Here is a 16,798-nt window from a genome sequence, read left to right as displayed (position 1 = left end):
TTTAGTCTTTTTTGTAAACAAAATTAAAAATCAACAGCTGCAAATGGTGACTTTTAACAAACAGACATCCAGCGCTGTCTTCACCAAGGCCGATTCTTCACCGGGTGTCAGATACCCAATGCCACCATTTTGGATGTGGGAGCCAGCTGTGGCTTCCTGCTGTTTCAGATCGCGTAGGATTGTGAGACTGTTCTCACAGCCTCTTGGGATGTGTGACATGTATCAGGAGGTTGCAAGCAATAGGGGGGCCTCGGGTCAAGCTGACATACTTCCTGCCTAAGCAAGAATTATGGAAGAGGGAGTCGGTCTCTGTTAGAAAAAGGTACCCACTCCCAGAAAAAAAAATATGTTCGGCTGAGGGCGAATGAGAAGAACTTTCACTTTTCAGTCCACTTTAAATAGAATAGTACACTACAGGGATTATCGTTGAGCTATTTAGGAATAATCTTTGGGATAAAATAAGCAATATTCCATAGAAGCAGACAAATGATACTCAACATATACTTGAGTACAATATATAACAAGTTGTACACAGCAGTGCCTTACTTTTCTATTTGTTCCTCGGCATCGCTGACTTTCTGTGACGATTGCACGCTGTCTCCTTTGCCAGCCACAGTAATGTCCACTTTCAGGTACCCCTTAACGCCCGTCCTGATGTCAGCAGGATCTGTCAGAAGGGCCCATTTGTCACTGAATTGATGCCCTAAAAAGTAAAACAAATGTATCACATCAGTGCCAGATTTATTTTAATTTGTATATACCTAAACCTGAACTCCAGGTTGATATAAAAAATAAATAATGCAGTTATATATTTATTAAAGTATTTCAATGTATTTTTATGTTACCTAATATAAGCACCTGCATTTGACTTACAAGTGGCAGCAATTTATGCAGTGCTGTACAATACATATTGTACATTCACATCAGTCCTTACCCCCCAAGGAGCTTACACTCTAAGCTCCCTATCCCACAAAGAAGCATACTAGGGTCAATTTAGACAAGATGCAGCTAACCCACCAGCACACTTACAAAAGAGAACATAGTGGGGTTGCTTCTGCTTATTCAAAGTCCAGTCATAGTCTGGGGGCAAGGAGGTGACCTAGCTTTAATGATTAACTGCAATAGAGAAAAGTTACTGTAGGTCTCCAGGCTGATTATTGTATGTGGCAGAGCCAGGGCTGGGAAAAGGGGTGGGCAGGAGGGAAAGTTGCCCTGGTAGAAGTGGTAGGGAAGGCATCATCTCACAGCACACACACTCCAGACCAGTGGCTGGCAACCAGTGAGCCACGGCTTCATGTTTGCTCTGACAGCTGCTGCTCCACCACTGTGCTCGGACATGCTCACTCTCCACCCCATACACCAAAAAACACACCATTCATGCGCAACTACTTTCTAGCTACTAATCAACCACACGTGCAATACAAACTCCATTTCAACCAAGGGCAACTGGGGCAAGGGGGCAGAGAATGGACACAGGGTGGTACACTCATCTATGGTATTGTTGGAACATTTGGGGTTAAAAGGAAACATATAAAGTCGCACATTGTATATTTTTCCTAGTGTTCCTATTCATATATGTTATGAGCAGGAGGGCAGCCATATTCTCTTCAAAGGGTGAAATTAAAGGGGTTGTAAAGGAAAAAAAAATCATAATAAGCATCCTTTACCTGCAGACATTCCTCTTTTCACTTCCTCAATGTTCGTTTTTGCTCAGAAGTTGCTCTATTTATTCTCTGTTCTGTTCACTTCCTGCTTGTCTGATTGTTACTCACCACCGTGAAGGGAGGCTTTACTGCAGTGGTCAGTGATGTGCTCGCTCCCTCCTGGGAACTACATCTGTGCGGCAGGACACGCTCTACGTGTTAGAGACTTGAAGGAGGTGTGAATTACTGAGCGTGCCGCAATGCATACTGGGAAATGTAGTTCTTACATGAACGAGCACCGCAAACCAGGAAGTGAATGAGAGAACAGAAACTAGAACGCCCGAGGTGATATAGATGAAGGAATTTAATAGGTATTTACTCGTTTTTTAACTGAATCATTACACTATTCTGTCTGTCTACCTTGCAGACATTAATTTTAGGCATACGTTCATGAGCCCATGAATAGACAAGAATGTTATGCCTTTATAAGAGACTATAGATGTCTGGTTAAACCAAACTCCCCAGGTTGTAACTCAAAAGTTGTTGGACTCCCAGTAAGATAAACAAGATAAAAGGCCTTGCACATCGCATGACACCAAACAACTGGTATTGTCTCTATATAATGAGGCCATGGGGCTAATTCATATTCCTGTGGTATTGTCTATCTTAAATAATTGTTTCTTCCTAATATCTTAACAATATATGTGTATTAGCAATTCATATATCAACTCGTTAATACATATATATTATTATGCTTACAAATGTGATTTCCTAGCTGTATTAACATTGAGAGCCTGTATTTGGGATATAAAGGGTTTGGCTTAGAAATAATTTTCAAAGGATCTCACTTTTATTAGGAATTCAACAAATGGTCTAAGCTAATGGTATGTAAACATTCCCAGTCCACAAATTTACTAGAAATGCTAGGATGTCTGACAATTGTTTGACATATAGGACAATTTATTGTGTTTTTTATAGGCTCAGGTCAAAGGGGGTCATAAATTATGAGCAACCCTGGATGACCCATCATTAGGAATTATTCCTTATACAGCAGTGCCCCTACAGGTTAAAAGTGGCATTACTCAAAATGGCCGCATCCTTGGTTACTATGGCAGCCTACCTAACATAGCATCATATGACATCATCAGTGACATAGTAAAGTGAGATACACACCCACTTCTTGGGTGTGTTAAAAAGGTGTTGCAGAAGACACTAGGGGATCTGAGGGTCTTTGGAGGAATCTTTGAGAGAGCTTGGATGGATCTTTGAGGGTCGCTGATGGGAGAGCTCTCACCCTATCTCTGAAGGCTATCTCTCTATCTCTGGAAGGAAGCTGGAAGGGAGAGATTGAACGCAAAGATGTAGGGGTTGAATGAAGTCCCTCGTAGGACTTGCTTCTCAAACAGAAAGAACTCTTAAATATTGGTAATGTATAATTTTGTTTATTTACCTTTTTGGCAATGAAGGTTTTTTCATACACATAACTAAAACCATTTAAATATACTTGGCAAAGATAATTTGGGAGTTGGTTATTTTTAACTGCAGTATGAAATAATTATATTCCAAATATTAGGAGACATACACAAATTATGTTTGTCTTTAAAAAGCTAAATGCAAGTTGTACTATGGTTTTAGAATGATGTCTGTGAAAATAAATTCTCTCTAAATTTAAAATGAGCTTGTCTGCATTGCAGAGCTTGTGTGCAAAATGTTCTTTGATTCTGTACACATATAAGTAGTAAGAAAGAGATCTGTTTGTGTTGAGAAGAGATAACACAGTGTCAAAGTAAACAAAAGCTGTTCACTTAGAGTCCGTGGAAATAACGGGAAGGTTATTTTACAAGTTACCAGGTTTTAAATACACCAGGATGATTTAAATAAGAGCTGTGAATATACCTTCTCATATATAATGTAAATATTATCTGAACATTTAACCATCATGTATCTCTGATTGTAGAAGTATATCAATTATTTGTTTTATCATGAATTGTACCTGATTTTAATTTTGCAATGTATCTTTAGTAAATAAATATATATATATTTTAAATATTCATTTGTGTTACTTGTCCTCAAAATAGCAGGGATAAAATAATTTTGGATTTCTTATTTTGATATTGTAGGAAACTGTATTTCTCCCAAAGCACAGATGTATATATTTCCATAAATACAATAATATTTTATATTTCAGTATAAACATCCTGACAGTGTATGTAGGCACTATGCCGAGATACGTCAATGGTTCTGACATATATGGAGGCACTGCTGAGATCTGTCAAAGTTTGAGACTAGTCGGGCGCCGGGTATCTGAATTACAGCGGCGGGGGTGTTTTTGGAAGTGCCTGATTAGAGCCATGGGCTCTAATAGGCGTCCTGATTAGAGCCTTAGGCTCTAATAGGCTTCCAAAATGGTAAACAGCAGGCACAATGTTGTGTGTTCGCTGTTTACTTTATTGTTGTGTTAGATAAGCAAATAAATTGCTTTCCTAACACTGACCCGCCTCTCAGCCAATCAGGTGCTTGGGTCTGGTTACCTGTCAGCTGATTGGCTAAAGCGACAGGCGCTGTGATTGGACGCTTGTCAGGTGTCCAATCATAGCAGAGGACGGGGACGAGACATCGAGGACTCGGAGAGTGGAGTACAGCGTCGTGACCAGAGACAGGTAAGTGCCAGGCAGGGGGTGCACACTGTCAGCATTTGATGGGGCACAGTAGCGGCAATTGATGGGGCACAGTAGCGGCAATTGATGGGCACACTGGCAGCAATTGTTGGGCACAGTGGCTGCAATTGATGGGCACAGTGGCTGTGTTTGATGGGCACAGTGGCTGCATTTGATGGGCAAAGTGGCTGCAATTGATGTTATATTTTTTCAGTTTGTTTGCGCCCCCCCAAAATTTTTGGGCACCAGCTGCCACTGAGTGATTCTATACACAACACAGTGGTAATGTCTTTACTACATTTGCAAAGTATTATCTGGGTTTGCAAAGGCATTTTTGTGTGCACAAAGTATATATTTAAATGATATTTTAAATGGTAATGGAGTTCAGCTTTTCCACAAAGTTCAATTTTTTATGCCGTTACAACTCTTATTTTCCATAACAACCTTTATTTCCAACATTGAAACAGTTGACTTGGACCTACTATCTATCATATTACCTGGTTCATTGTAAACAGTCCCCAAGTCAAGTCTAAAGGAACCAATCAGAACACCTCCAATTAACTTGTTGTGCATAACCTGCATATAGAATAAAGCACGAAAATGTTAGCATGCCATCAATCATGGTAGATACTGAAGTACGGTAATTAAAAATTGGATATTACAGTTTTAACCACTTCAGATCCGTAGGACGTCCTGGGACGTCCTGGACTTTGAGTGGTGATATCTGAATGATGCCTGCAGCTGCAGGCATCATTCAGATATCTCTGTCTTCAGCTGGCGATTCTGTGCACCAGAAGAACGATCAAAGCGGCGGTTCCACCGCTCGATCGTTCTTCTAGGCAGCGGGAGGGGACGTCCCCCCCCTCCCGCCGCCATCCGGTGCTTCTCCGGGCTCTCCCGTGCCATCGGGGGCCCGGAGAACGAATCGGCCGGCGCGCGTTGCTGAACCATAGAGATGACTGGTGACCAGACGGTCACAGTCATCTCTATGACCGTCGGAGGGCCGGGCGCGACGTTATGACGTCACGCCCGGTACCCGGAAGTAAACAAAGCCGCAATCGCGGCTGTCGGCATGTAATCGGTGAAATGTTTTTCACCGATTTCATGCTTGTAAGCCTGTAGGAGAGATGTGGGGTCTTATTGACCCCACATCTCTCCATAAAGAGGACCTGTCACAGTGATTCCTATTACAAGGGATGTGTACATTCCTTGTAATAGGAATAAAAGTGATCAAAAAAAAAAAAATGACAAAAAAAGTGTAAAAATAAAAAAATGAAGTAAAAAAAAAAAAAAAATAATAAAAAAAAAAATTTAAAACGCCCCTGTCCCGATCGCTCGCGTGCAGAAGCGAACGCGCATGCAAGTCCCGCCCACATATGTAAACACCGGTCAAACCCCACATGTGAGGTATCATCGTGTGCATTAGAGCGTGTGCAACAATTCTATCACTAGAGCTACTCTGTAACTCAAAAATAGTAACCTGTAAAACATTTTAAAGCGTTGCCTATGGAGATTTTTAAGTACCGAAGTTTGGCGCCATTCCATGAGTGTGCGCAATTTGAAAGCGTGACATGTTAGGTATCTATTTACTCGGCGTAACATCGTCTTTCACATTATACAAAAAAATTGAGCTAACTTTACTGTTTTGTTATTTTTTAATTCATGAAACTGTTTTTTTCCCTAAAAAAAGGCGTTTGAAAAATTATTGCGCAAATACCGTGCGAGAAAAAAAGTTGCAATGACCGCCATTTTATTCCCTAGGGTGTCTGCTAAAAAAAAATATATAATGTTTGGGGGTTCTGATTAATTTTCTAGCAAAAAAATTGTGATTTTTACATAAAGGAGAACAGTGCCAAAATAGGCCCGGTAACGAAGTGGTTAACAGCAGAGTGTCCTGATTCTTTTATTTATTTATTTTTGCATCAGGTGTTATTTAGAAATATAAGTACTCAATTTGTGTCTAGGGAAAGTAAATGCAGTACATCCTTCCATCACAGGCACATTTCATTATGTTTGTCTGTTTAAAAAAAGTTAAGTACAGAAAAGTACTTGTTGGTTTTTCCAGATAACCAGTGAGCTCCTAAACTTTCATAGTGATCTGAAGACACAGCCACTATGCTACACTGAAATATCAAGCAGCGTTGTCACCCCTGCGTTAGTTCTCCTCTGCAGACTACAGCCTACCCCATATGTTATGGGGAAAAGAAGAGGGGAGGTAGTTCAGCCAGAGAAAACTGGGCAGGGCTGACAACTCCCCTCTCAACCCCCCCATCAGCTGCAGCCCCACCACAGCGCAAAGATATATCTTTTTTATTTCTATTTGAATGTTTGACCATTCTACCAGAGGCGCATTTGTGAGGTCAGGCGCTGATGTTGAACAAGAAGACCTGGCTCTGCTCTAATTCATCCCAAAGGTGTTCTATTGGGTTGAGGTCAGGACTTTGTGCAGACCAGTCAAGTTCCTCCACCCCAAACTCGCTTATCCATGTCTTTATGGACCTTCCTTTGTGCACTGGTGCGCAGTCATGTTGGGACAGGAAGGGGCCATCCCCAAACTGTTCCCACAAAGTTGGCAGCATGAAATTGTCCAAAATGTAGTTTCCTTTACAGGAACTAAGGGGCAATGCCCGACCCCTGAAAAACAATCCCACACCATAATCCCCCCTCCACCAAAGAATTTGGACCAGTGCACAAAGCAAGGTCCATAAAGACATGGATGAGTGAGTTTGGGGTGGAGGAACTTGACTGGCCTGGAAAAAGTCCTGACCCCAACCCGATAGAACACCTTTGGGATGAAGTCAAGCGGAGACTGCGAGCAAGGCCTGCTTGTCCAACATCAGTGCCTGACCTTACAAATGCTCTCCTGAAAGAATGGTAAAACATTCCCATAGACACACTTCTAAACCTTGTGGACAGCCTTACCAGAAGATAGACATGTGCACAACAACAAAAAAAACTTTTTTTTCTTTGGTTTGTTTCGTCTCATTCCGTAGGTTCGTAAAGATTCGTAATTTAGTTGTAGTTTCATTTAATTGTAGTTTATACTGAATGATTCTTAAGTCTGTCTAATTTATTTTCGTTGATTCGAAATTCGTAATTTTGTTAGATAATAATTTTCGTTTAATGGATTCGTAATTTTGTACTTTCGTAAATACATTCATTTTCAACATGCGGCTAATCCATATTAAGATAGACTTTCTCTTAAGCCCCGTACACACAGTCTGACTTTTTGCCAACAAACTTCAAAATTAGCGTTTTCAAAAAAATCCGACCGTGTGTACGCTCCACCGGACAAACTTTTTTGGTTTCAAAAGTCCGGCCAACTCCCTTCAGACAAAAATCCACGGAAAAGTTTGTTTGAAGTCCGATCGTGTGTGCAAGGCTTTACACTGTCCAATGTGACACAACAGAGATAAGCTGATTGGCTAAGATATTAAAGTGGAGGTTCACCCAAAAAAATAAATGTTTAACATTAGATTGGGCCTAATTACGGGAAGCAGAATCGGGTGTTTTGTTTAAAATCAATGCAGTACTTACCGTTTTAGAGATAGATGGCTTCCGGGTATGTTTTACGGGACTGGGCGTTCCTATTTGATTGACAGCCTTCCGACCGTGGCATACAGCGCATCACCAGTTTCCGAAAGTAGCCGAACGTCGGTGCGCAGGCGCCGTATAGAGCCGCACCGACGTTCGGCAACTGGTGACGCGCTGTATGCGACCGTCGGAAGGCTGTCAATCAAATAGGAATGCCCAGTCCCGAAGACCATACCCGGAAGCGGCGGAGAACATCTATCTCTAAACCGGTAAGTACTGCATTGATTTTAAACAAAACACCCGATTCTGCTTCCCGTAATTAGGCCCAATCTAATGTTAAAAAATGTTTTTCGGGTGAACTCCCGCTTTAAGTGAGATACATCACTCACTAACTACACTGCCCAGTGCCCATTCGAAAGAACGATACGAGTACACAAATTTACGAACAGACAAAAAAACGGATTTACAAAACACACAAATGAAAATACGAACATACGAATAAAAATACAAACAGACAAAGGATTTAAAATATGGAATGCAAATCGTTCGTTATAGATGTCATTTTCGTTCTTTTGCTGTTTCGGTGTTTCGTATTTTAGTAAGATTGTCCAATCGTACGTTTGTATTTTTGCTTGTTCGTTATTTTGCTTTTTTGTAATGCCATAATTTTCGTATTTTGGTTCTTTCAGCTTTTTGGATGTTCGAATTGATCCGAATGTACGAATACTAACAAATTCGTACGAAAATCCATTCGTTACGAACGGGAACGCACATGTCTACCAGAAGAGTTGAAGCTGTTATAGCTGCAAAGCGTGGACCAACTTAATATTAAACCCTACGGACTAAGACTGGTTTGCCATTAAAATTCATGTGCCCCAATACTTTTGACAATATAGTGTAGAATTAGATAGATAGATAGATAAATAGATACAGTAGATATAGATAAATAGATACATAGATAGATAGATAGATAGATAGATAGATAGATAGATAGATAGATAGATAGATAGATAGATAGATAGATAGATAGATAGATAGATAGATAGATAGATGACAGTAAGAAAAGGGGCACAAAAAAAACTGAAGAACCCAGGAGTGAATAAAGGGACAACATCATCAGGTATGATGCATACCAGCAAAAATATTAGGTGACACTAGGAGTGCCTTCACATGAGGGTGTATTACAAATGCATTAAGGTATGTTATTGTCATACTTACCGAGAGTCTTATAATTTTGTCAAACAGCTGCTCTCGGGGCCCCACAAAATCAAATACAAAGTACTGCCAATGAAAGACAAATATGTGTTACTTTCTGCATGCTTTGATAATTTTGTACCATGTGATATTATACATCCATATTATACACACCAATGATACAGAGTGATTTTAGATAACAGTCAGAAAACTACCAATACCATACGCAAAATGCTAAACATGGCCTGCAGTCACCTTTCCCAAGTTTTTCTTTACATAGTCCGTGCAAACTTCATTCTTCTTCCAGTTAACGATGCTACTTCAGCATGATTTCAAAGCCACCGATCAGTGCAACTTCTTGTGCAGCTTGCTGACATCTTTGCGATTTCATGCACAGATGTCAAGGCAAGTTGCACATGAAATCGCCAAAAACAGTGCAGGAACCTTTTCAAAGTCTGTGCAAATTTGAGTCGCACTGATTTGAACGGTTCCATAGCCATAAATAGGGTGCAACTTGCCATGCGGCTTTGATCTGTCAAATGAGAGATGCAGAGAAGAGCAACCAAACTGATGAGAGGCATGGAGGAGCTCAGCTATGAGGAAAGATTAAAATAAATGAATTTATTTCTTCTTGAGAAAGTAGCAAATATTCAAACGAGAACTTTGAAGGCCGAAGTAGAGAAGGGTTCCATGTGAACAGCATACATATGATCACCATGTATACATACATAAGGGGTCCATATAGTGAACTTGGCGTTTAGTTATTCACTTTAAGGTCATCACAGAGGCTAGGGGGGCACTCTTTACGTCTAGAGGAAAAGAGATTAAATCTCCAAAAACTGAAAGGTTTCTTTACAGTAAGAGCTGTGAAAATGTGAAATAAACTCCCTCTAGAGGTGGTTCTGGCCAGCTCAGTAGATTGCTTTAAAAGTTCAGTTCCCCCCGCACGGGAGACGGAAGGCGGCAATCAGTGGCCTTATCATTTAAGGCCGATGCTGCTCCTTGCTCCAGGGAAGACCTGGGGCCATTGCTTCTTCTTGCAGCTAAATAGGAAGTGGGTCCTCCTGAGAACCAATTGGCCTCAAGAGCCGCTTCCTGATTGACCCGGGAGGAGAATCTGGAAGACAACAGCGAAAATTAATTCGCTATTGTCATACAACTGGGTGGGCTCAGGGCGCAGTGCCACCCTTTTTTGAAGCCTCAGGCTCTAATCATGTGCTTCAAAAAAGAAACCCTATTGAAATCCATGCATCCGGCGCCCTGCATGTAGATCAGGGGCTGAGCGTATTGATTAGGGGACAGCGCCCCTGCACCCTTTACAACGGGCCGCCACTGATATAACTGGATGCTAATTTTTATAGGTAAAGTTGATCCAGGGAAAATCAGATTTTTCAGCCTGACAAACTATGTAAGTCGCACTGGTGTGAACAGGGGATTGAAATAACAAGCAATTCGACAAGAAATGCAAAGGAACAATCAGGACAGCAAAAATAGATTAGAAGAAACACATTACTACAAGTAAAACAAACCTCAATATTTTTTTCAAATATGCCAAGAGTAAAAAGGTTAGGACAGAACACGTTGACCCTCTAAAAGATGAACATGGGAAGTTGATCACACACAACAGGGAGGAGGCAGATGTATGAAATAGATTTTTCTCTTCAAGTTTTACAGATGGAAAATATGTTTTTTATAGTCATAACAATGTTCCAAAAGTTACTTTTCTGTGGCTGACAGAAAACCAGGTACAAAACAGACTGAAGAAACTTAAAGGGGTTGTAAAGGTATTTTTTTTTTCCTTAAATAGCTTCCTTTACCTTAGTGCAGTCCTCCTTCACTTACCTCATCCTTCCATTTTGCTTTTAAATGTCCTTATTTCTTCTGAGAAATCCTCACTTCCTGTTCTTCTGTCTGTAACTCCACACAGTAATGCAAGGCTTTCCCCCATGTCTCTCTTGAGGAGGGAGGGAGCGAGCAGGCAAGTCAGGACACTCTCTACTTTGCAGATAAAGAAAGGAGCTGTGTGTTAGTGGGCGTCCTGACACTCCTGCTTGCCCTCTCCCCCCGCAAGAGGCTTTCTCCACACCAGGAAGAAAGCCTCACATTACGGTGTGTAGTTACAGACAAAAGAACAGGAAGTGAGGATTTCTCAGAAGAAAAAAGGACATTTAAAAGCAAAATGGAAGGATGAGGTTAGTGAAGCAGGACTGCACTAAGGTAAAGGAAGCTATTTAGGGAATTTTTTTTTCACCTTTACAACCCCTTTATTGCAAACAAATTCATATTCCAGATGGTTTACACTAGGGATGAGCTTCGTTTTCAAGTCGAACTCACGTTTGACTCGAACATCGTATGTTCGATCGTTCGTAAAATTACGAACGTTTTGAGCCGTTCGCGCCAAATTCGAGTGCCGTGTCTCGGCCCATAATTCACTGTGGCATTGCAGTGCATTGCTGGCTGATGATTGGCCAAGTATGCACTATGACCCGCATGCTTGGCCAATCACAGCGCACAAGAAACGGTGAGCCATACTGTACACTGTATTGAGTTCAGATAGATCCGCTCTTCCTAATATACTGGCAGGCAGGTGATTTTGCTAGCTGCAGTATTTTCACGTGGTGTACTGTCTGTGTCCTCTGTTCAATGTGCACCTAAAGCTACGTCATTAGATTTGCTGGTGTTTCTCATATTAATTCCTAAAGGCAGAAGAGCTGCACGATTCTGGGAAAAATGAGAATCACAAAGAATCTTAGAATGAAGATCACGATTCTCTCACGATTCTCAAAAAAATGCATGGTGCTTTTGTTAGCATGCATTTTTGTGTTTTTTTGTATTTTATTTACACACACATTTTATATATATATATATATATATATATATATATATATATATATATATATATATATATATATATATATATATATATATATATATACATGTATGTGTGTGTAAATAAAAAAAAATCACAAAAATAAAAATGCATGCTAACAAAAGCACCATGCATTTTGGTGCAGCGGCATTAAAAAATAAAATAAAAAAAAGGCCTATGCACTTTGGTGCTATTGAGGGGTGGCAGGCAGTTCATTCTCAAATTAATAGGCTGTTTTGCAGCAAGGCACATACTCTGATGCATCGCATAGATGTGAAGTTGAACCTTTAAAACACAGTCAGGAGGCCGAGGGGCATCAAAAACCACAGCAGTGATAGCTGATAATAGCATGGCTGTCTTGTTCAACGTCACTACAGTACTACCCTACCTCACACCGCACTCACTGCTCTATGTTTTCCAAAAAGCTTAAAAAATTTATTTTTGGGATGGAGCTACACTTTAAAAAAGTACCAGTTCAAAATTACAAACAGATTCTACTTAACAACAAACCTACAGTCCCTGTCTTGTTTGCACCGCCTGTATACTGCTAATGACCTGGGGAGAGGGGGGGGGGACCCATTCTATTTTTCTCAGTGATTTTCATCCATATTGCAGGGACCAGACATTACATTAAAGCGGTGGTTCACCCTTCATAACAACATTTTAGCATAAAATTAGGAATAGTAGCGCGAGCTACAGTATGCCTGTATTTATTTTTTTAGCCCCGTACTCACTGTGCAATCGTATATTGAAGATTCCGACTCCCCGCGGGGAATGGGCGTTCCTATCCAGAGGGAAGGTGATTGACGGCCGGCTCTGGCACGTCACGCTCCCCGAAGACAGCCGGAGTAGGTCTCGGCTCTTCACGGCGCTATACGGCGCCTGCGCACAGACTATGCACAGGCGCTGTGAAGAGCCAAGTCCTATTTCGGCTATTTCCGGAGAAGCGTGATGTGCCAGAGCCGGCCGTCAATCACCTTCCCTCTGGATAGGAACGCCCATTCCCCGCGGGCAGTCAGAATCTTCAATATATGATTGCACAGTGAGTACGGGGCTAAAAAAATAAATACAGGCATACTGTAGCTCGCGCTACTATGCCTAATTTTTATTTTTTTTTTATAGGGTGAACCCCCGCTTTAAAGCCGCAAGCAGTTTTAAATTACTTTTTTCTTATAGTAACACCCAGCAGGTACGATATTTTTTTTTTTCACTTTAAGCATCATTAAAATCGCTGCTGCAGAAAAAAACTATTGTTTTTAAAACTTTTTTTTCCATTGATACATGTTCCCTGGGGCAAGACCCGGGTTCTCAAACAATAACTTGCATATTAGCCTTTAAAATTTGCACTTTTGAATTCGAACATTCGAGTCCCATAGACTTCAATGGGGTTCTAAAAGTTTGCGCGAACGTTCGAAGGTTCTGGTGCGAACCGAATAGGGGGGGGGTGTTCGGCTCATCCCTAGTTTACACCCACGAGCCCACAGGGAGCTTAGCTTGGTTATAGCCAAAAAGCTATTTCTAATTTTTAAAGGCACCTTTTTGATAGGTATGGCCCCAACTGATTGGAGTAGGGCAAGTGTAATACCAACATAAAAAAAAACACTTAAGAGGGTATTTGATCGCAATGTAAAAATATATCTAAGGTGACTATAGTAGCTGTAATAAACTGTTTACTCTGAGATAGGCCATACATTAGGCAATTTTCTTTCCTTCAACCAGGGGTTGAATACCTTTGGCAGCGCTATTGTGTTCTGCCGGCGGGGAGCCTTACCCGCCGACACAATACAATGATCACTGTTGGCAGCTATGGTCGCCACTCGCTAGTAGTGATCGGGTGAGAAATAAACAGCTTGCCCATAGACGGATCCAAATTCATCCGCTTCCTGCTGAATCAGCTGGCTTTTAAACTGTGTATGGCCAGCCTTAGGTTCCTAACAGTGCTTTAAGTGGGCCAAAAGAGGTGCCGGTACTCTATTAGGCACCGGTGCTCCCCCCCCCAATACTGAACATGAAAATACCCTGATGAATAACATCCATTATTCTATCTATTTTCTGTGGTGTCTGTCCCTTGTCATGCTTTTTTTTAGTTTCTGACATCATCAGCTGGTTTATGTAATTTTAGCAGAAAATGCACCAATATATTGCAAACCATATATTGGTGCATTTTCTGCTAAAATTACATAAACCAGCTGATGATGTCAGAAACTAAAAAAAGAGAAGATAAAATGGGCACAAAGCATGACAAGGGACAGACACCACAGAAAATAGATAGAATAATGGATGTTATTCATCAGTCACTCTGAGCAGTCCATGTGCAAGCTTGCAACAATAATCATACAATGAACATCTTCCTACTTTTCAAGACGGTTTAAAATAAACATAAAAGGAAAATAACAGGGCAAGTCTGCATGGCTGTCTGAAACGAGCCATGATAAATTGATAGGAGAAGTGTATACATATCAGTCTGTGAGCAGCCATAGGTAGCAACAAAACACTCACCAGTACTCTGTACTTCAGAAGTTCAGATCCAAAGCAAAGTCCGGTGTTTTTCACTTTGCTGCACCGTCCTGACTCCTAGGAGGGCCAGTCACCCGCTCACATTCACCACGCCGCACTGATCGCTCCTCACAGGCACGCGTAAAGGAGTTGACGTCACCTAACGTGAGGTCAACTCCCTGCCTGCGCCTGCACGTACGGCTCAAGCCGTACTCTGCACACGGCCCGCCCCCCTCCACTAGCTGATGGCCGGCCCAGCCAATGACATTATGGAGGAGAGAGACGGTGCGCGATGTAATTCGCCCAGCGCCGGCCAGCCACTACAATGCTGTAGCTAGCTCTCCGCTGCGTTCCGGTACCGGAAACCCACGTACTGGGCGCACGGAGAGGTGCTGGTACTCTCCAGGGCCATTTTTGGAAGTGGCGGTACTGAGTACCGCCGCGTTCCGGCCCACTTAAAGCACTGGTTCCTAACAAAGAAGGCCTTAATCAGCCACAAGACTCACATAAGTAATTAGGAAATAAACAGTATGGTTCCTGGTCATGTGATCATCTTGACCTCCTCTTGACCACCAATTACGGTGATCATGAGGTTTTTTGTACAAACAAAACTGCTCCTTTTTTTCTCTCTGTTATTGTTGCGTACAGAGAGGGAGACACAATTACATTGCATTACATTGTGTAAACTAAACAAAAATATCTGAAATATTTTACCAATTTGCTTTTTTTTTTTTGTCCTTGTCAGCTTATAATAAAACCTTGAACAGAGGACTTGTTAAAACTATGTATCAAATAAAAGCCATATACATCCTTAGAGGGGTTATAAAGGTTTATTTTTTATTTTCTAGGTTCCTTTAAGCTAGTGCATTGTTGGTGAGAAATTCAGACAAAGAAAACAAAGAAAAGAACATTTATGGGTAGATTCAGGTAGGGGCGCGCAAAACTAAGGTCGGCGTAGCCTAGCGTGTTTACACTACGCCTCCTTAAGTAAGAGAGGAAAGTACATATTCTCAAAGCACTTACCTCCTTACTTAGGGCGGCGTAGTGTAATCGCGGCGGGCGTAAGGGCGCCTAATTCAAATTGGTTGGAGGGGGGCGTGTTGTATGGAAATGAGGCTTGACCTCACGTTTTTTGACGTTTGTTGCTACTACGCATGCGCCGGGCGCCTACATTTCCCAGTGCGCATTGCGGCTAAGTACGCCGTACGGGCCTATTGATTTCGACGTGGACGTAAACGACGTAACTCCTGATTCGCGGACGACTTACGCAAACGACGTAAAAAATTCGAACCTCGCGGCGGGAACGGCGGCCATACTTTAACAGAGTTATTCCATCTCATAGGTGGAATAACTTTAGGCCGCCTAAGGCCTTACGGAAACGGCGTAATTCGACTGCGGCGGCCTGGCGTACGTTCGTGAATCGGCGTACAAGCTCATTTACATAATCTACGCCGGCCGCAATGGAAGCGCCACCTAGCGGCCATCCGAAAAATTGCAATCTAAGATAGGATGGCGCAAGCCGGCCTATCTTAGATATGTTTAAGCGTATCTCTGTTTGAGCATACGCTTAAACATACGGCGGCGTAGATTCGGAGTTAGGTCGGCTTATCTACTGATAAGCCAGCCTAACTCTTTCTGAATCTACCTATTAGAAGGGAAATGGAAGGAAAAGGTAAGTGAACCAACAATGCACTAGCTTAAAGGAACCTATTTAAAAAATAACAAACGAACCTTTACAACCCCTTAAAAGCCGAGTTACATCCATTTTTTCAACTAGATCTTAAAGGAAAGAATACCCCTCCACCACTCGTTTTTGGCTATTGTTTTTTTCCTTCCAAACTTTAATGAATTACCTTGTGTACTTCCATCCCTGCCTCGCCGCGGCCCGGGGGCGTAATTTGCTACTGCTCGCTGGATGCCTTCTGGGACATGTGTGTGTCCCAGAAAACGACTGAGCCATTCAGAAAGCGATGCACGACTCGCGCATATGCAGAAGGAAACGGGTAGAACTGATCGGCCCCTGGGGGGCTGACATTGCGGGCTCCCTTGACATGTAATTATTCTTATTAAAAGTCAGCAGCTACAGCGTCTGGAACACCGCTTTAAAAACAATGTGAAAATCAAACAATGTGAAAATTATTTAGGTTGGCAAAGTGGTCAGAGAGTTATTGTAAGTTAACCATCGCATACTGACACAGGGAATTTTGGTTCAGGCTTCTAGAATTCACTGTGTGTAACATTTAAAACATTAATAACTTTTCTCCATGGAAAATGGGATGGATGTTTACAGTATGCACACTTTATAACATCAGCCATTGCATGGGGAAAGATTGAAGAAAATTCCCGTGGCACATACCCAAAGTTGAGTAGACATCTTACAAATAGAGAAAGGCAGTCACCGCTCT

At 41.7% G+C, this 16,798-nt stretch overlaps 1 protein-coding gene across 2 annotated transcripts in view; it reads right to left on the bottom strand.

The window, feature by feature from the left end:
• Window positions 1-16,798, bottom strand: part of FER1L6 (fer-1 like family member 6) — a 285,773-nt gene that overhangs the window by 184,328 nt on the left and 84,647 nt on the right. For both annotated transcript variants that reach the window (XM_040354933.1, XM_040354934.1), the window contains exons 6-8: window positions 9,053-9,115; window positions 4,798-4,876; window positions 547-703 (exon numbers count right to left, since the gene is read on the bottom strand). In XM_040354933.1, the coding sequence (XP_040210867.1) occupies window positions 547-703; window positions 4,798-4,876; window positions 9,053-9,115 (299 nt within the window). The remainder of the gene's footprint in view (window positions 1-546; window positions 704-4,797; window positions 4,877-9,052; window positions 9,116-16,798) is intronic.

This window comes from Rana temporaria, chromosome 5 (assembly GCF_905171775.1).
Source record: "Rana temporaria chromosome 5, aRanTem1.1, whole genome shotgun sequence".
Taxonomy (NCBI): domain Eukaryota; kingdom Metazoa; phylum Chordata; class Amphibia; order Anura; family Ranidae; genus Rana; species Rana temporaria.
Note: the sequence above shows the minus strand (reverse complement) of the source record. Positions and strands in the feature narration are given on the sequence as shown.